Source organism: Triturus cristatus, chromosome 4_2 (assembly GCF_964204655.1).
Source record: "Triturus cristatus chromosome 4_2, aTriCri1.1, whole genome shotgun sequence".
Lineage (NCBI taxonomy): Eukaryota > Metazoa > Chordata > Amphibia > Caudata > Salamandridae > Triturus > Triturus cristatus.
The window spans coordinates 503117602-503138179 of NC_140586.1; the positions used below are offsets into that span (position 1 = coordinate 503117602).

Below are 20578 nucleotides of genomic sequence, written 5' to 3' on the forward strand. Positions count from 1 at the left end.
TCAGAGAGATTTTCCCTTCCGCGTGGAGTTCCCCAGGGGTCAGCCCTGTCCCCAACATTATTCAATATTTATGTGACACCCCTAGCTGAGTTGAATAGGGGGCATGGTTTCTCATTGGTGTCGTACGCAGATGACACCCAACTGGCTATCTCCTTCGCTTCAAGTGCGGATACCGTTGCAGGGAAATGTCATGCCTGTCTGGAACATATTATGGATTGGATGCAACTGAACCATCTCAAATTAAACACGGGAAAACCATCAGTGATGGAGTTTGGGACCGGGTCACTGATCTTGAACCAAGAGTGGTGGCCGGCAGAGGCAAGTCAATACCCAGTGCATGCTGGAATGTTCAGAAACATGGGAATTTTGTTGGAATACCAACTTAGTTTTGGAGGACAGATTAATCAGCTAACATCGTCCTGCTTTTTCCAACTAAAAATCCAAGTAAATGTTTCTCTTTTATTCCCCAGGACCTCAAGAAAGCGGTTGCAGTTGCATTGATCCTCTCACGCATAGATTACTGTAACACCCTATCCCTGGGCATAAACAAGCGCCCACTGTCGAAACCACAATCTCTGCAAAATGCTGCAGCCAGACTGCTGCTAAACACACGAAAATACCATCACATTTCCAGCAGCATTAGAACACTTCTTTGGCTGCCAGTGCAACAGTGAATTGAATTCAAGGCTCTTTGTCTGGTACATAAAGGCACGTTTGGTGGTGGAGCAGCGGATCCGTGAGTACACGCCACGGCGCAATCTTAGATCTGCCACCAAAGCGCTAGTCCAGAAACCGAAAATACAAAGGGGTAGCTTGAGAGGTAGAAGCTTGACATATCGTGCGTCCAAGTTATGGAACGAATTACCGGACGATATTAGACTGCAATCCTCTAGACCTCTGTTCAGGAAACTTCTAAAGACATGGCTCTTCACCCGGCAGAAATAAGGCACGCCTCCTTTGCTAACCCGTTTTCCTGCTATAGCGCCAACACGCCTCTGCATTTTTGCTTTACTTACTTACCTTAACGCTCCCATTTACCTCCTGCACTGAGCAGGTGGTACATGGGAGCAGGGTGTACTTTGCTGGGGGTGGTAGGAGCAGGGTTGGGAGGGTGGGGAAGTGCTTTGGCCTACCCCCTTGCCCTGGAGAGAAGTAAAATGGAGATGGGGGCCGAAGTCCGGCTGCCATTGCTGCCGACGCCTCAAGGGATTTTCCAGCCTCTGAAATCAGGTCTGGTGTTCCATCACCCGGAAAAAACGGACGCGTGGACACTGGAACAACAGTCGTGATAAGGCCCAGTGGACTTTCATGCAGGGATTCTGTTCGGCCTGACTCCTAATCAGGGTCTCTGGGGCCTGCACTCGGAGCTCGGATTTACATTTGAATCTAAAACCCAATATGTTCGAAACTGAAGAAAGGAACCAACAGGCTTGTCTGACTTTCTGGCCTCAACGCTCTATCCATTTATTTTGCATTTTACTATTTTAATTATCAGAAATTACTTGCACTTTAAGCTGGAGGTAGTCCCAATGGGAGGTAGCATCGCTTAGCGCTGTAAGTATGAATTCCATAAAAATAAATACAGGTTAGGTTCAATTGTATGCCTCATTAAAATTTATCGCAAACTTGGCAATTTATTTTAAATTTCCAGACAGTCTGGCACAGTGATGGGAGTCAGTGGTATGCTCTTTGGTCAAAAATGAAAAATTGATTCAGGAAATGGATTCGACAAACTGTAATGCCATTAAATGTGTATGATTTAAATGGCTCAGCCAGTTGTAGCTTGCAATGCATTTAGTATATCTTAAGTGGCTGTGAATGTATAGTGAATCCATTACATCATGTTTTTTAGCTGATAAAGAAGTGCTGGGTTCATAACCCTATGATGAGACCATCATTTGAGCAAATCAAGAAAATCTTGGCGAAAATGAACCCTCACAAATTGAGTCCAGTGGACATGATGATGAACCTGGTGAGTGGGGGACATTTTAATTTGTTTTCACGTGCTCACTGAACTACTTCCGCGTGTAACCCAAATACTATTCTTTGTACACAGATGGAAAAGTACAGCAAACACTTGGAAAGCATCGTGGCTGAAAGGACTCAGGATCTCCTGCAAGAAAAGCAAAAGACTGATCGCTTGCTATATAGTAAGTGCACCATTTTGTATTTATTTTATAGTCCCATTATGGCACCACACCCCACCCACACCACAACAGAGTATGCATGCATAAATAAATACACAACACAACTTTTTTTGTTTGGGAAAAATATTGCTGCAGGTTTATTCCATACAAAAGTATGCAATATGGTGGGTTATCTTATGGGTGATCCAAGGGCAGGCAGCTGTACCAACATTTGCTGCCCTGCCCGCCTGATGTGCCAAGCACTGTGGAGCAACCAAACAGCGCTACCCTTGTGGGGGTGATCCCCTTACTGGATCACGTGACACATTGGTCCCTTATTACTCACGCCCCTTTCAGGGCGGAGCGTAGCATGGCAAGTCCCCGGTTGTTCAGGCCCACAACCGCCAGAAAGACTAACGGGGCGCCGACGTAAGTACTCCAGGACTCTCTCCTGAGACTTCTGGGATTTGGCTCTGGCACCCCTATTGTGCTCTTGCAGAGGTACCCTTCTGTACCCATATGCTTCCAGATCACCCTGTAACTCCGCCTGCAACGACAAAGAAAACATTACAATGTTCTATGTACTTCGCCTGCCAAGCCCCGCGCCGGGTAAGCAGTAGGGTTGGAGACGGCGTGTCCGGCCCAAAGAGGACGCCAAGATGGCCGGGGGAGTCATAAATACCTCCCCACCTCCTCTGCGTGCCGGCAGTGACGCGTCTGGTAAGGGAACTCCTCTCCTGGAGTCCCGCATTATAGTGGGGGTGGGGAAGTGCCCAAATGGCACTAAAGGGGCCGCCCGTTTAGGGTGGCCCCCTGCAGCGGCCGCGGGCAGCCATAGTAAGGTGGTATGGAACGAAAACATCATGAATGTATTACATATTTACCAGAGACAACAATGTGGGCGTGACTACAAAATGATGCTGCTGGTAAGAATTAAAGAGGAATAGTGATCCATCACATGTACTTACCCCGAGGTAAGCTTCTCCACCTCCTGCATAAAATTAACGATTTTTAGGTCTTTCAATGGCCAAGATCTTTTGATTTAACTAAAGTTATTTGCAAAATACACTAGTAGGGGCTCTCAGCCAGCTATCTTCATCCTTTTGGTGGTTACTGTGTCATTCTGGTGTTTCTACACCACCGCAGCAAACAGTATGCGGCTAACTTCACTTCTGTTTCACAAGTAGCACATCCACGCACAAAGGGGTTTCTGTCAGTGCCAGAGACTGCTATGGCAATGTTTGATTTATGTGACCGAAAATATATTCTTACTTTTAACCACTGTTTGTGCTTTATATACATGAAAGAATGCACAGAAGCTTCCCCAACTCAAGTTTTGCAAAGACCCTGAGAAAACAAAACAAACATTGATGAAGCCAAAAGGCTGGAAGCCAACAGTAAACCTATTGACTTTGCCAAGGCTTGTTTCGTTAATCAATAGCATGTGCTCTTCTGCTCTTTCTATACTGCTCAGTTTCCCTTGGTTGACCATCATTGTGTAAGTGCTCCTTTTGGAGTGTTCACAGCGTTACCAACTTTGTGTGAGATGTCAGAAGCACCCAATGTGCCTGTTCCTACACCTAGGGGCCGATTCCGATCCTGTATTTTTTTTTCCCGTACGACTCGTATCCGTTTTTTTTTTACGTACGAATCGTACAAGTACCGTACAAATGGTGAAGTACGATTCGTACGGGAAAAATACATACGAATCGCCTCGGAAAAGTCTACGAGACGTCCCCGGACAGTTTTACCTACGAGTCGTAAAACTGAAGTCCGAGCACACAAGTCCGATCTGTACCGGCGTTCCGAATGCACAAGCGTATGGAAAACGTCCCGTATGGAGCGAACTGTGTACGACCCCTACCCCAGATACACTTGTGCCCGTGGTACGAGTTGTACGGCCCCCCCACCCCAGCCCCGTATGTACGCGCCGTACCCCCAGCCCCGTATGTACGCGCCGTACCCCCAGCCCCATATGTACGTGCCGTACCCCCACCCCAGCTCCGTATGTACGTGCCGTGCCCCCAGCCTCATATGTACGTGCCGTACCCCCAGCCCCGTATGTATGCGCCGTACCCCCACCCCAAGCCCTGTATGTTCATGCCGTACCCCCAACCCAGCCCCGTATGTACGTGTCATACCCCCAGCCCTGTATGTATGCACCGTACCCCCACCCCAGCCCTGTATGTACGCGCCGTACCCCCACCCCAGCCCCGTATGTACGCGCGTACATACCGGGGTGGGGGTACGGCGTGTACATATGGGCTGGGGTGGGGGTATGGTGCGTACATACGGGGCTGGGGGTATGGCGCGTACATACGGGGCTGGGGTGGGGGTACGGCGCGTACAAACGGGGCTGGGGGTACAGCGCGTACATACAGGGCTGGGGTGGGGGGACGGTGCGTACATACGGGGCTGGGGTGGGGGTACGGCACGTACATACGGGGCTGGGGTGGGGGTACGGCGCGTACATACGGGGCTGGGGGTACGGCACGTACATACAGGGCTGGGGTGGGGGTACGGCATGTACATACGGGGCTGGGGTGGGGGTACGGCGCGTACATACGGGGCTGGGGTGGGGGTACGGTGCGTACATACGGGGCTGGGGTGGGGGTACGGCGCGTACATACGGGGCTGGGGTGGGGGTACGGTGCGTACATACGCGGGTGGGGGATATACACCTGGGGTACGGTGTGTACATATGTGGGTAGGGGTACACCTGGGGTACGGTGCGTACATACGCAGGTGGGGGGTACGCCTGGGGTACGGTGCATACATATGCGGGTGGGGGGTACGGTCCGTACATAGGGGGGGTGGGGAGCACGGTCCGTACATATTGGGGGTGGGGGGTACGGTCCGTACATATGTAATGTTGGGGTACGCACCGTACATGATGACACATACGATGTGGGTGATGGCGTGTACGTCACGTAGCGGGCCCCCTTTTCCTCGTGCATCGCGGCGTACTTAGCATTTCCGGCACTTTTTGGCTCCCATAAAAATATAGCCGTGTGGAGTGCTGTGGGTACGAATCGTACTTGCTGGTCCGTAAAACGCTGCCTGACTCCGTGCGGACGTCGCGTACGCGCTGTCCAGGATCGGAATTGTATGTATTTTTTAGCCGTACGGTGTTTTTTACGATTCGTACGGAAATGGTATTTCTGTACGAATCGTACTTGCTGGTTTGTACGGTGGAATTCCCGGGTACGAGTCGTACGGAGAAAACGCTCCGTACGACCATTTGTACCCAGGTTTTACAGGATCGGATTCAGCACCCTAATGTATGATTTACAAAACTAAAGTGCATATTGCGATTCACTGTCATGAATGAGGAGCCCAAATCACAACCCTAAAGGGTAAACCTAAATGAAAGTCACGGGAATGGTAGTTTCCTCTGCTATAGAAAATTATTTCACCTACAAAAGATTATTTCAGTACTTTGGCAAAGGGATGAAAAGGAAAATCAAGGTAGGAAGTGATCTTCTGCAGTAATGCATTCACGCGGTGTTTGTGTGTGTTAAAGTGTCTTTACCTGACGAGGTAGTGCGCTGCATTGTGTCTCACGGATGGGGTGGGGAATTGAGGACAGCAGGCGAGAAAGAAAGAATGGAAAGTGCGGAAATCTGGAAAGAAGGAAATGAAGTGAAAGGCTGTCGGAGTGCAGGCTCAATGGAGGTACTTTGCGAGCAGGTAATGTCATATTTAAATAAAATGTTGTTTAAAAGGGAATATTGCTTAGAAAAAAAGACAGACACAAACACTTTGTGCAAAGAGAAGGGCCTATCAATAATGTTGATAAACCCGTTTATGTATTGTAGACAACTCTGACATGTACAAGTTACATATCTCAACCAGATCAACAACCGAGGACCGAGGAGACGGAGGCCATAATAATGACCATAAAAGACTAGCATATACAGAATTGAGGAAGAAAGGGCTGTAATACATGAGTAGCAACATCCATCTTTGGCCTCCTTGACATATTCCAAACTCATGCTCACTCACTCCGAAGTGTCTTCACAAATTCAGAACTAGTTGTTCTGCTCTTGAACACGTTTACATGCCTATATGCAATTCTATCTAGCAATAACAGTGTCTTGAACACAAAATTACGGATATTTTTTGGCCATACAATTTGGCGAGCTATTTTTTAATCAGCATCGCACCTGCCACCAGAATGAAAACACTGGAGTCAGACTTAGAAGATTCCCTCAATGGTCGGTGGCCCACGTCTTCAATTGGACGAGAGAAATGGTATTGATGGTGAATGAGGACAAATGGAAGGGTGATGCAGTTAAGTAATGTCATGACTAAAAGAGAAGCAAAGAGCATGACAAAATAATATGCCAATAAAATCATATACACCGCCTTTACGAGTATTTATAATCAGTGCTCTGGACCATATTTTAGACCTGCCCACAGGTTAGAGAGCATTTGTATCTACGTGGAATCCCTGATAGCAATGCAACGATCACTGGTGATAAGGATATACTGCAAATGGTACTGTTGGCTCCTGCGATATCCCGAATGAGCATCTTCGACTACAACTGATGCCTGGCAGTGTTTGTCCCTTTTTCAAACACCATATCGCACCGCTGGAAATACTCTGCAAGGACTCCCAACCTACCGTTCTACAAACCTTTCATTACTGGGCATCCTTGTGTAAACGGAGTTCTTCTCTAGCTTTCGGCTGGGATGAAGTGTTCAAGAACTAATGACTACCTTATAGTGTGCAAAATGCTTCTTTAATGAACAGGTGCCCAAAGGATCAAAAACCTTGGCTCTAAAGCCTTACATACTAAAACAATATATCCTCACTATACATTTGGTAACTATCCATAACCATACCTCCCCCTCCCCTTAACAACCCTCAACAAACCACAAAAAACAAAATCCAATCACAAACTCTCACCATTCAACACTCACATCCCCCCCATGACTACCCAAATATTGTCATCTTATTCCATTCCTGCTGCTCCCGCCCCCCCTCTTCTCAACCTCCCCCCCTCCCCCCTGAAACCTGACAAACCTTCTGTTGCCATTACTTTAAAAATGTATCTAAAAGCCAACACGTTTTTCTCTCCCCCCCAAAAAAAATAGAGCTTACATTCCTGTTGGACAGTGTTGCAGCCCTGCCAACATGTTCTGTACCTGCATCAGATACAATTCTATGCCAAATATAGACAGATGGACCCCATCCTCAAAATCCACTGCTTTAAGCTGAATGTCAGAGTGTTCCATGAAAAAGAAACCTTCAGTTTTGATAAATGTCCTCATCTCTCTATTCCCATTTTGTCCTGCTTGGTCAATTGTCCCTGGTTTTTCTGCCCCCTGCCAAGCTCTCCTGGGCATGAATTTATTGAGAACCACTGCGGTACTTGACCAAAACGCTTTAATTTGTAGCGGATCATTTTTTACATTCTTCATCAAAGCAAAACCTTTCAATTGGATCAGGTAATTTTCTCCCAGGTGCACAATCAGGATGTCCGGACAAGGGAGACCACATGCAAGAGAATTTAATTTTGGCAGCAGCTCATGCTACCTCTGCCAAACCATTCCAAATGAACAACGGTGTCAGGCAGTCCACGTTGTCATCCTCCCTCCCTGTTAGCATACCTCATCGTCCATTTCATGAATGAATGGCAACAAATCCAAACCTCAATGTGACCCCTTGCTGGGCCTGCAATGCAACCTAGGAGAAAAGACTACATGTTACTGAACATCATTGAAAACCCAACCCAAAAGCAGATAGGAAGTCGGAACGTCAACATCCCACTCTCTGAATCACTGCTCAGGTCCAACCCCTGGATTCTGTCTCCGTCGCCATCCTAATCTGAAAGGAATGTGTCTCGAAATCCCAGGGTCAGTAGTGCAAAACCCAGAGGGCCTTCCTCAAAACCCCCAGGACCTTAGATACCGAAAAACACGTCCCATCCGTGTTCCAAAAAATCTCTCCAAAGCCCTACCCTTGCTGGGCCAGTTGTTGCCACCATTCCCTAAGACAAACCCTGGCATCTGGGTATGCTCTCGATGTTTCACATGTACTATGACCGGACTGGTCGGTTTTTGACTGTGGAAACCAGACTTGCACCACCTCTGCAATCATGCAAACATCCTGCCAGAGAATTCCTGCCTGTAACTTGGATCCAACCACCCTAAAAGCTCCCAAAAACAACAAACCGTAACGCTTCCCAGTCGTCCCTGCACAGCTGTACTAGGCCACCCATGATCCTCTTCTGAATGTCTAGCGTGACTGGTCACCTCACTTTGGGCCCAGTACCCCTCTCCCGGGGCCATCCCTCCAATATCCTCCTCCCCATTTCACAAGCCAATGACTCGTAACCCCACAGCATCTTTCCAAAAAATGCCACGCCTGCTAATTTACCTGCTATGATAATGGCTGACAAACCCCTATTAATCAATATTGTAATGAACTGTACCACATCATGCTCAGTACTCCACTGGAGTCATGCTATCCTGGCTGAACAGGGGTGAAACCCCGAAACCGGTCCTAGGATGCTTGATTCCGGTCCAGGGAAGACATGGCTTGGCAGTTCGAGCTGGACAGTTCCCATGAGGCACAGGGTCAAGACTGATTTGCATATGGCCATGTCTAAACTGGGGTGGCATGGTGAGCAAAATAACGATGGATTAAACCCAGATCTGTGACTGGGGGTGAATGTTTTGCCAATGTGCAACATTCCGTCCATCATCTTGTATGTTTTGCACATCATTTCTCCGTTCATGCCCGACGCTGTTGCTGAGACACCGCGCTGTGACAGACTGGACAAACTCTTCTCATGTAAGCCCTTATGCCTTTCGAGTGGACGTGGAAAACAAGCCCAGAATAAGCTGCTTCACGCGTTCCCGCCGATGGTCCATAAATGTTCTGGAATTGCCGTCTTCATCTCGTCGGACCTCAGTGCAAGACTACAGAACCTCGCCACTGAAACCGAGAAATTGCTTCAGCATTTTCATTGTGGACACCCACTATATAACGCGCCTTAAAACTGACATTTGCTCGCAAGCATTCAAAAGCAAACACTCATAACTACTACCAAACATGGGGATCCCTCGCCAACTGCCTGGTGACCACATTCACCACTGACATATTGTCCACATTGAGCAAGACTGTTTTATTGGCTAACTGCCGGCCCCACAAACACACAGCCACCACCATGGGAAAAAACTTGAGGAAAGCAATACTCTTGCTCCCAGTTTGCGAGCATCTGGTCAATCTTCTGCACATCAGCGCCCTTGCCAAAAAAGGTCAAAGCCATGCCCTCCAGCTGCATCTGACAACAACTGAATGGACCACTCAAACTGCTCCCCCAATCCATCCATGGGGATGTCATTGCATTCAGTAAGAAAATGTTTCCAAAACCTCAAATCCTCCTTCACCCCTGCCTTGAGCCGCACCCAATGGTGTGGAAACCCCGTCCCTGCCAGAGCCCAACCCAACCTCCAACAAAAATTCTTGCCTGCTCGAACCCCCCTGCAGGCAAAATTCAAATGTCCTAGCAAAACTCGCATCTCCTTCACCTGTACCTTTGCCTTCTCCAAAATCCTGTCCAAAAGCTGCAAGCATTGCAACCTATTGTCCTCTGGTAACCTGATTTCCATCCGGAGAGAGTGCAACTCACCCTCCAAAAAAGTAATGACCTGCCCTGGCCCAACTGTCTTTTCCGGGGCCAAGGGGACGCCCGCATCCTCCATCAACTCCTGAAACCACAACAAACTCTCCTTCTGTAAATCTGGCACACCCACCAAGACAAAATCATCTAAATAGTGTGTCATGTTGTCTTTCCCAGACAAGTGAGTGAACTATTTCTGAAAGAAAGAACTAAAAGCTTTAAACAAAGAACATGAATCTGAACAGCCCATCGGTAAAGACATATAAAAAAAAAGGATTGCCCTCCAAAGTGAATGCCCAACAACTCATAATCCTCAGGGTGAACTGCCAGGCGCTGAATTTACATAGCATTTAGCCATCACAGTGCCTCTGCCACTGACATTCGCCAGCCTAACCACCATGTCAACAGAAGAATAATGCACCCTGCTGCACACTTAAGGAATTAATTCATTGGAAAATAGGAACACAGGGCACAGTGTATTTAAACTGAGGTTGGCATGTAAACTCTAGACTAACTTGCTATACATACAGACAAGACATAAGTACTGTTATACATGATATATGAATAGTTTATTATTTTCTTTTAAATATGCTTGTATCTTTTTTAAATAGAAAATATTTTTTATATAAATATGTAAACAATGATAAATAGATTTACACTCTTAATATTCTGCGAACCACATGTATGCTTTTACTTGAACATTTCCTTAAACAGTAGATACATTTCAATTGATTTCATGACTGTTTATATCAAATAACACCATTATCTCAATTTTCAGTTCATTTACATATATAACTTTGTTCCTTATTTTTGATTTTCTATATCATTAAAAAAAGAGATGTGCAAAGAAGCTCATAAATCACAAATGGCTTAATGTGCAGAAACTGTCGGTTTGTTTCAAAACAACGCGTTTCGGCTAGGCCTTCATCGGGAACTCCGTCGCAGTGGTTACTAAACAGAAAAAATATAATAACACAATTTTAGTCTAGAGTTTAGATGTCCTATTATACAATCAAAAATAACTAATAAAACTATAGGTACCCCTGTCAATGAAAGAGATCTAAGCAAAGGTTTCTTTCCTCGAGTCAGTATTAAACCACGACAATGTGTAACAACTACATGTGATCAGAGGATAGACTTCCAGCATTATCCAAAACTCTGTTTGGATGCTGTGAATGTGACAATAGAAGACAAACTCAAATGAAAATAACTCATGAAAGTGAAATAGTTTGTGTTATCAGTGATTAGAACCAAACTTCCCAACATATAAACAAAAAATGAAATGAGAATGGATAAAAATTGATTCCCCTGTTTGCTGTCACCTCATATGCTGTTATTATTTACGAGTTACGGTATAAAGTTGTAATTGTTATGCCTACCTCGTTTGCGGGAAGATGACACATTACATGGGGCAGAAATAAGTATATATTTTTTCTTGATATACATTAACTGTAATGAAAGAGTAAAAAGGGCACTGTTGTAAGCTCCTAATATACTGTTCTATTTTAGGCTATAGCTCTATTTTAATTATAAATTAGTACCTTTTTATTAAAAACTTTTTCGTTTTAGTTTTCGGACCACTGAGTAGTTTATATGGAAATTCTTCTAACAATGCTTGTTATGAACTTGCTACCGGAAAAACTTGAAGACTGATGACAGCAATAGCTAAAATGTATAGAAAACAAAGGCAATAATCTAAACCTCCTGCTGTACTTATAAATTCAGTGCCCTCGTGTGAAGGCATGCACGCTCTACTTCTAATTTTAGTATTGTACCTTTTCTTAAAATATTCTTTTCTGGCCACTATGTGGTAATCATGTAAGATTCATGTGATGGTACTCTTTATAAAGATGCTGTTCGGGATACTTATAACCTAATCCTAACATAATACAAGAGAAATGAGAGGGTCTCCCAAACTACAGGCATGATTAAGAACAGGTCTGTCACTTTTCAAGACATGATACCACATGCTTAGCCCATTATCATGGGATTAAATACGTTACCAGCGCTGCCAAGAGTTTGAATTCGTTTTATTGGTGCATGAGGCATCAGACATGCAGTTCAAAGAAATTAGTCACGGTAAGCATATTTCAATCGATTGTTTTGAGAGAGGTGGTTTTGTTAAGGCAAGGTATTGATTGGTAAACATGAGGTGGCACAGTGTAATTTAACGCATTGGTAAAGCTGTTTCAGGACATGTGAGGGTACACGGACAATGCTGTAGGGCGTTCAACCATGAAAAGTTGTTTGAGAAGAGATATGATACAGGCAATAGATGATCAGTAAGGTATTAACTTAAACTGTTTTTTATGTAGAACATATAAATTGTAATAAATAAGGCGTAGTTTACATAAAGCATGCAGTGGTATATGATTTTTTAATCAGGGTTTTTAATTTTTTTTGGAACAAAATTTTGCTACTGATGGTCTGTATTTATTATATTGTAGATGTCCCTGAGGAAGGGAACATTCCCAAAATGCATTGGGTATTTTTAAAATCGTGACTTGGGGAAACGTTCACTCCCTTGTGCTACTGAAAAATACCCTTGCAGGGTAATTTGAATGTGTAAAATGAATGGATAAAATGTGACAAACAGTGGATTAAACAGAGAGTAAACAGAGGATTAAAGTGAAAGTTTGACTCATTTGATTAATTCGTACATGTGGCTGTGCAGTTTGCATGGGGACCAGCTCCGGTTCCCTTTCGGGTAATCTGGAAATTGACATTTGTTTACAGTCATTGAAATTCATTCAAGTCATATAATGAGCAGGCAAAGCAATATATTAGATTGTGTTAGAGCGGAATACCACCATTGCAGCTTAAGGGCAGGCCCTGCCTTACTTAAAGGCCGTCCTTAAGATGAGATAAGACAGGTGCCTTACAGTGCTAACAGATAGCAAAAGGGTACTGTGTTGCATCTGGGAGCTGTAAATGTGACTATTTTGCTGGAAGGGAGGTGCCAAAGAAAAAATGCATTTTGGATTGCTGTGCCGATAATCCTGGCACGGTTTTTGTATACAACTGCATGAAACGTCAATATTGTGTTGTCTAGTGCTAAAGTACAAAAGAGTTATAGGTCTGTCTCCCCTAAAAAAGTCGTGAAAGATCACCAGAATTCACTGTGTCCCTGACTGCTGCTTGCTTCAGTCTCTGGTGGTCTATTTGCTGCTGATAAAGGTTTCTTTAGGCCGCCTCGTATATTAGAACTAGGATTTTTTACCATATGGGGAATTAGTGACATCTCTTTATTAATGTAATACCTGCACTTTCCCAATTGCTTTATTAACCTTCCTGCTTTCTCAAATTTGCTTGAAAATGCACCATTTGTCCACTCTTTTTTTCAAACGGTTGTTCCTCGCTATGCTCGCTCACTGCGGTGCAGTATGACAATTTAACGCCTCACCACTTTCAAATGTCACCAGCCGCCCCTGCTATGTAAAATCTTTTTTTTGTTTCACGGGGGAGCACTAAGCAGTGAGGCTTCTTTTAAAACTGCTCCATGGTGTTTATTGAACACCACAGAGCAGTTTTAAAAGAAGTGATTCATTCTCTCTCCCTTTGATTTTCTCGATGCTGGTAGGTAGGGCAACGCCCCCTGCGACCCTTAATACCAGCCGCCACTGGCCTTAACCTATATCTGACGAGCAGCGTCATTCCTAAGGGCCATTCTACAGTGAAATGAATCTCACAATGTATAGGCGCCATATTAAAATTCCTACTCAGGGTAAATTCCATGTTAGTGATAACCTATTTCGGTACAAAAACATACTTGTCGCCTCTCATGTAGGTTATTTATCGGTACCAAACTTACTCAATTTGCACATAGCAACTAGTTTCCGCGGTATTCCAATAACAAGTGTGAGTGCAAATAGGTGATATGTAACACTTACACGCCCTCATTTGTCTGTCTTAGAGTTTGTGGTATCAGGTATGCTATATAAAAATAACTTCCCAATAGCCGTGCACAAAATTAAAGTTTGCGAAACAGTTTCGATGCCAAGGTTTAATTAAATGGTTGAAATAGTAAAGAGCACTGCCACCTAGTGATCAACCTTGGGAGTTGTACACAATACTCATTAATTTCCTTCGTTGTGTTTAAGAGAGTTCTAAACTGCACTAGCTTGTTTGAGTATACAGTTGAATTGGATAAGAATGTGAACACATCGAATATGCTCCAATTTGTATAACCAAACTGATATCTACAGATTGGGGCCATGTATGCATGTTATGATGGTAGCTGACTTGATGAACCAACGTCATCTTTCTATTTACTGTGCATATTAACAGATCATATATGCAGGGGGACCAACATGTCTTATTCATGCTTTAATTTCAAGCAAGACTGGAAAGACATAAATCTCTTTTCTTTGCTGTCTAAATATAGTGCTGAGCTCAGGTTTGTGAGGGAAAGGGATCAATTAGTTATTATATTTAATTGCTTGATCCCATGGTATTTCATGGTTCAGACCCTTCACTGCTGTCTCCAAGATAAAAATCCAGTAAACCTCTCTAATTTCTCTGATCTTTTCCATGCTGGTCCCTGGTTTGTAATGTATCTTCTCCAGAATATACTATTGCATTTCGTCTGGTGTATGATTTTTTTCAATATAGTGTTGTACCATGGGTGCTGTGATCTTTGTTCTGTTAATCTTGTATTGAGCGATCTGCCAGTGTCACCCACATATCCTAGTTTGCATGGGCATATTATTAAATAGATTACATCAGTGGTTTTACAATTGCACAGGCTGGTGGGAGAAATGCACTGACCATTAAAGTGTAAGGTTGACGCTTCAATGGCAGTAGCACATGATTTACAAGAAGTACATTTAACCTATCTAGCTTTGTGGTATGCTGTATGTCACCATCATCACCTTGATACAGCACTTGTTCATCCTATCTGTCTTGCTACTAAACGTTCTCACCTTTGGGGCCCATTCATACAATTTCTAGACGATACCGTGAAAACTTCTTTACCCGCTTCCTCACAACAAGAAGTTATCAAGCCTCCTTGACCTCCTATTGTTTGTCTATAATTATGCTTGATTTTTCATCTTCTATGTTTTTTTAAAATTGTGTATTTTTGACATATATTGTTATTTAAGATTTCTGTGAACCTTTGTTTTCATATCATCTTATAAATTATCCTGCGGTGAAGAAGGGTGATGAATCAAAAAGAGCTCCCCGGGCTCCTTCTGGGGACCACCCCAATAGGCGAAATCCGCATGTTCTCAAGCAGTCAGTCGGCAAAGGGCCCCTTCATCCTCCATTCACCCACTTCCTTCATCAGCTTGTTCCACATCAACTCCTCCTGGCTTCTTACCAACTTCAACATGTCAGCCCACTTGCTCACCCTGGGACCCTCATAACGCAAACAAAAACCAAACTGAAACCCAGGTAACAACAAATTCCATTCCACCGGTGTCCCCAGCAATTCAAGGCAATGTCACAACTTCTCAACCTTAACTGGCATATGCGGCCATGCCCATGGGATTCTACCCTCCCCTGCCTCTACCCCATTCATTGGGACCTGACCACTGACCTCCTTGCTGGTTAAACCCACCCTCCTGGGGACTACACTGCATGAGCATATGCTTGCCTCCACACTTTGAACACTGTGTCTGTATTTACAGAATCCCCAAGACCACATGCCTCCGTTGTAAGATCATTATGCCCCTCCAATCCCCACACATCCTCTCCCCGCTGTACCCCCATCAGCAGGGGTGGGACGACCCCTAAAGGGCTAATAGATAACTGGCAAGGTGCTCGCCATATAAGTCAATGGAGCTGGCCATTCTGGCGTCATAGTTTGTATGAACAGCTCATTATCCATCTCCTCCGCAGACCCCATCAGCATTCTCTGCAAGGCTCTCCCGAAACTTCTCATCATAACAGACTCAAACCCACCCTCCAAAAGTAACCTGCACCTTCCGTACTACATCTAGGTATTTAAATAAAGCCACACACCTATCTGGATACTTCTCATAATACACACTCGCTTATATGAGAAATGCTGTTGGCCAGTTCTCAATATTGACTGGTACCCTATGCCTGTGTGACATCTCGCACTCCTCTTCTTTGAAGCCCTCTTTTGCCTGTATTTCCAGATGTAGCAGCTTGAAGAGTTCATACTCCCCTTTCCATATCTCACCCTGGTCGCTGACATTGGCTTCGTTGTACCCATGTAAGGCGGTTTGTGGCACCTCATATCTTTTCTCTCCTTCTTGTCCCCCTCAGCTTTACCGTCATCCACCTGTATCTCCGTGGACTTGGATTTTGCCTCTACTACCTCCTTCTCCTTCCCATCCTCCCCAACTACACCTGTACCCGTACCTTGATCGTAAACATACTTACCGTTTAATAGGCACAAACTCACTTATCGCACCTTGCATTACCCCCCACAGTTTCACCCAGACCTTTACCACACCGGTGCCACAGAACATGTCTTGCCTTGCCTCAATGTTGGGGCACACGCTAAAGCTGTCTGTCCTGACAACAGTCTTGGTTCTTTCTGATTGGGCACCGTTCTTGCTACCAACGCCATAACAGGCTGTAAAACATCAATATTCCTTCATTTGTTAATTGCAACCGTCCCATTACACTGAGGTGCCGACTACCACTCACTCTCCCTCACCTCCTCATCCACAATATCCCTCTCTTCCACTTCCAAATCAACATAATCCAAGTCCCATCCATCATCCCCACACACTCCTCCACAATCAGCACTCATGCCTGGCACCTCTCCATCACCCACACCACCATCACTAAACTGGAAATCATAAAGTTTCTAAGATGGGTTGAAAAACTGCAAGGTGGAGGAAGATCCTAAACCTTGCTTCTCCGCTGTTTGGTCCAATGCTGTCCCAGAGCCGGTCACACAGATGCGATCTCTGCCTTCATACTGAGGTGGCCAGGCCGCACTAGACCCTCCTGGATGCACCGCTGTCCCCACCATCGATGTATCTACCTGAACCACCTAGCTGACTAGTAACTGACCCTGACCTGGCTGGCTCCCAAAACGAAAGGGAAGGTGATGACACTATACCCACCTCCCCAGTCCCACATCCTCAGAAACCGTCCCATTCACCCACACCACAGAACATGGCATTGGAACCTGATATACATCCGAACCTCCCACCTCCCCTATCCCCTGCCCTTCACCTGCCTCCAGGACCCCCAGGTTCAATGACACCTCTTAGTCCGGCTGCAATGCCACCCAACCAGATAGGTCACTCCCCACAAAAAAAACACTCCCAATAGGGGACTCTACTTGCTGCCTACCCATTATCCCTGACCTGGCTGAGCTGTTCTCCTGCCCCTCAATCCTACCTACTTCCTGCAAAACAAGGTTCAGGGTTCCCCCTGTGCCCCACTTTCCCTGCCTCACTCTGCCCATTGTCAGCTGCCTGCAGGGCCTGTCTGCGGGGGCTGGAGAGATCCAGTGGCAAGCCCTGGGCCTCGGAAGCCCCTGATCGTCCGCATACCCCCTATCCTCAGCTGTTTAACAAGGAGAGTGCAGGCCAAAATGGCTACAGCTAGGCCTTCTGCTGCTTGCCGCCAGGAATGGGCCTTCATAGGTATGCCCTCCAATGCTCCAGTTGCCAGAAAATCCATCTTGTCTGCATCCTGAAGCACAATTAATGCCGGGTAGCCCTCCTCATTTATGAAAGGTGCCATAGCTACCACAACCAAGCAATCTAAAATGGCACCCTGTGACCGTTGGCACCTAACTATTCCTTTTTAACCCGTGCCCCCCCAACCAATCAGGGTTGCCCCTAGTACACTACCACCCACCTGAAGGACCCAGGAAGTAGGGCCTTCTGGACCCAACCCAAAGCCCCCATTAATAACCAGATACAAGGCAAGTCTTGAGAAAGGTTCGCTATAAGGCACCCAGGCAACACTACATAACCAGAATTGGAAGATTAGAAGCTGACCAGCTTTATTGAAAGCTATCCTAGTGGTAGCTATGGAGAGCAGTCTTCAGGCTAAGTCTTGAAGGAATGTAAAGCAGCTTGTTTTAACAGTCTATAATCTCTTCAATGATCAAATGAAAGGACAACCACACCAGGTATATATTTAAAATATATGTATTTAGGTTAACACACACCCCTCTAGTCTCTTCATGAGGCTGGAGTTCGAAGTACTTAAGTTACAAGATAGCAATCATCAGTAAAAGCACAAATACATGTTTGGGCCCTAGGGGCGTACCAAACCATATACCAAAAAAGTGGTATAAGAACCATGACTGGAACAGGCACTAGGCCTATTGCCTCTAGAATCGCTGGGACCCCAAGGAACCACCCAAGGTAGTGACACAGGGGACCCACGGGAACTGTATGCAGTGTGAAAACACAACCACTGGTTTTTATTATCTTCTATGGGCAATGTCGCGGTTGGAAATTTAAAGATTAGGGACACTTCTAATTGAGTCTGGACCAAACCCTTTTGGACTTAAGAAGTTCTAGGGCTAGCACCCATGAGAGCACCAGAGTACTCGAGGTACCTCACCCAGGGAAGCCGGGTGCATAGGTGTCTTTTGGTGTCGGGTCGCATCGTTGATTTCAATGGAAGCCTGCAAAGAACTGCTGCTGCCGTGAAGAGGAGAAGTGTCCGCAGAGATCCAAGCCTGGATCTAGGATGTAAGGAACCTGAAAGCAGAGGGGACAGAGACTGGGTCACTTGCCAGTGACCGAGGGCAGGATGGACCAATGCCCACAGATGTCAGGGGCTTCAGGTGAGTTGAGTCAGCCACTAGGTCCAGGAGGCGTCGACAAAGTCCATGAGCTGGATTCGAGCTGTCCCACAAAGGCTGTCGAGTGCTGCGGTGTTGGCGACCAGAATGGACCCAACAAGCCTTGGCAATGGCAAGTCACTGGAATTCAGAGAAAGGACTGCGGTGCAGAGCAGCAAGGTCTCAGGGACTCACCCAGCAAGGGTAAGTTGGGGCACGTCTGGAGCAACCAGGTAAGCCCAATCAGAAAAGGAAAGGAGTCTCCTTCGTGGGGACCTGCTAGCCAACAGGCTAGTGATCACGAAGGAGCCTCGAGCAGTTGCACTTGAAGCTGGCCCACGGGTCACTCGTGGAGTGGAGGCCAACGATCTTCTGTGCAGGAGGTGCTCAAGGCTGGGGCTACTCGGAGCCCAAAGCACAACTTCGAAGAGGACCAGGAAGATAGTGTTGCTGCAAAAGTTCACGGTGTCCAGGGGTCACGGTTCCACATCACCAACGATAGCCATGGGCCTCAGCTTTGCTGTGGACTCAGGGTAGCCTCGGGGAAGTCTGGAAATCCACCTCTGGGGATGCAGAGACTTCGGCGTCTGGTGGGAAGTTTAGAATTGCAGACTGGTCAGTTGCTTCTTTGGTGCCTGCCAAGCAGGGGAGTCACTCCTTGACCCCAAGGGAGATTTCTTCAGTCTTCTAGTTAAAGTAGAACGTCGAAGGTCCAGGATAAATGTTGCAGAGTTTCGTCCAGGGTAATCTAAAGTCCTAGGGACTGGATTCCTATACTTATAGTGAGTTTAGGGGATGGACTAACTCTAAGGCCCCACCTATGGGTGGGCCAGGAAAGAGGGGTGGTTACACCCATTTCCTTTGTCCAGTTTCGTGCCAGAGCAGGGGCAGGTAGCCCCTGCAACCGGTTGGAACTGGAGTATGCACAGGGACACCAAGTGTGCCCCCAGTGCAGGACTTTAAAGCACCAGAGAGTGCTCCCGCCCAGCCCCAATACACATCTGCCTGTTTGGGGAGGTGGTTACACCTCCCTTCGACAGGAAACCTATTGTCCAGTCCTCCCCTGCCGGAGTTTCGGTCAGCAGCAGGAGGCCAGACCCGTGTCTGTGGCAGAGGCATCCATTTTGTGATGCCGGGGCTCAGGAAAGTCCTACCGGGTTTAGCTAGAGAGAACATGTCTGTCCCTCTAGAAGGGTGGAATGCTACCCCCGCCACCTGAACTAGTGGGGGGGTAGTATTCCAAAGCGTTTGACACCAAACACAACATGTTTTGATGCAGCCATTCCAAAGTTAGCATTTACCGCGCAGTTATAATGCACTTAAGAGTATATGGTATGGCTGTATCGCAGAACAGCCATAAGGAAGTATTTCCGAAAGCTGCAGAGGGGCTCAGCTCATGCTTGGGCACCCTCTCACATAAAACCAAGCCCTCTGCCTTCAGGATTGTCAAGGCCTGCCATAGGAGTGGCTTATAGGTTTATATGTGTCTGTTTAGATATGTGGATATAGGTAGTCTATACCACTGTAAGAGGTGCAAGCACACCCTTACCCAGGCTGCAGTAGCAGACCTGTGGTGCCATTTTGGAGGGCTTCCCATGCGTGGCATAATACATGCTTCAGCCCCTGGTAGGCCTCTGAGGTACCTATGCCCTAGGTACATAGTATACCATATACTAGGGGCTTATAAGGCACTCCAGAATCCAATTAGATATGTACCTAATGTACATGCAAAACATTTTACAGAGAAAGCAGATAGACTGGGGTCCTGAATAGCAGGATCCCAGTCCAACTAAGTCATAAACCAGCAAAACACCAGGAAAAAAGTGGGGCAACCATATAGTCAGATTCCACCTTCCTACACAGTGTGTCCTCATCTTGATGCCCTCACACACCCCGAAGGATGTCATGCTTCATCATTGGGCCATTGCTCCTCGTCGGGCCGGCGCTGCAATTCCCTACTGGTCCCCCGAAGGGTCTCTTTTTTGGAGATCTTTTGATGAAGCCGTATGGGTGCGTGGGTGTAAGTGGCAGTGAAGTCCTAGCTCACACAAAGCTCTCTGCAGCAGGTGCCTTAACCCCATATGATA

The 20578-nt window shown here is 46.1% G+C and overlaps 1 protein-coding gene across 1 annotated transcript in view; it reads left to right on the forward strand.

Moving 5' to 3' along the window:
• The window catches only part of LOC146834616 (atrial natriuretic peptide receptor 1-like), a 961499-nt gene that overhangs the window by 615443 nt on the left and 325478 nt on the right, over nt 1-20578 (forward strand). The window contains exons 21-22 of the mRNA XM_085602083.1: nt 1853-1972; nt 2057-2150. Of these exons, the coding sequence (XP_085458209.1) occupies nt 1853-1972; nt 2057-2150 (214 nt within the window). The remainder of the gene's footprint in view (nt 1-1852; nt 1973-2056; nt 2151-20578) is intronic.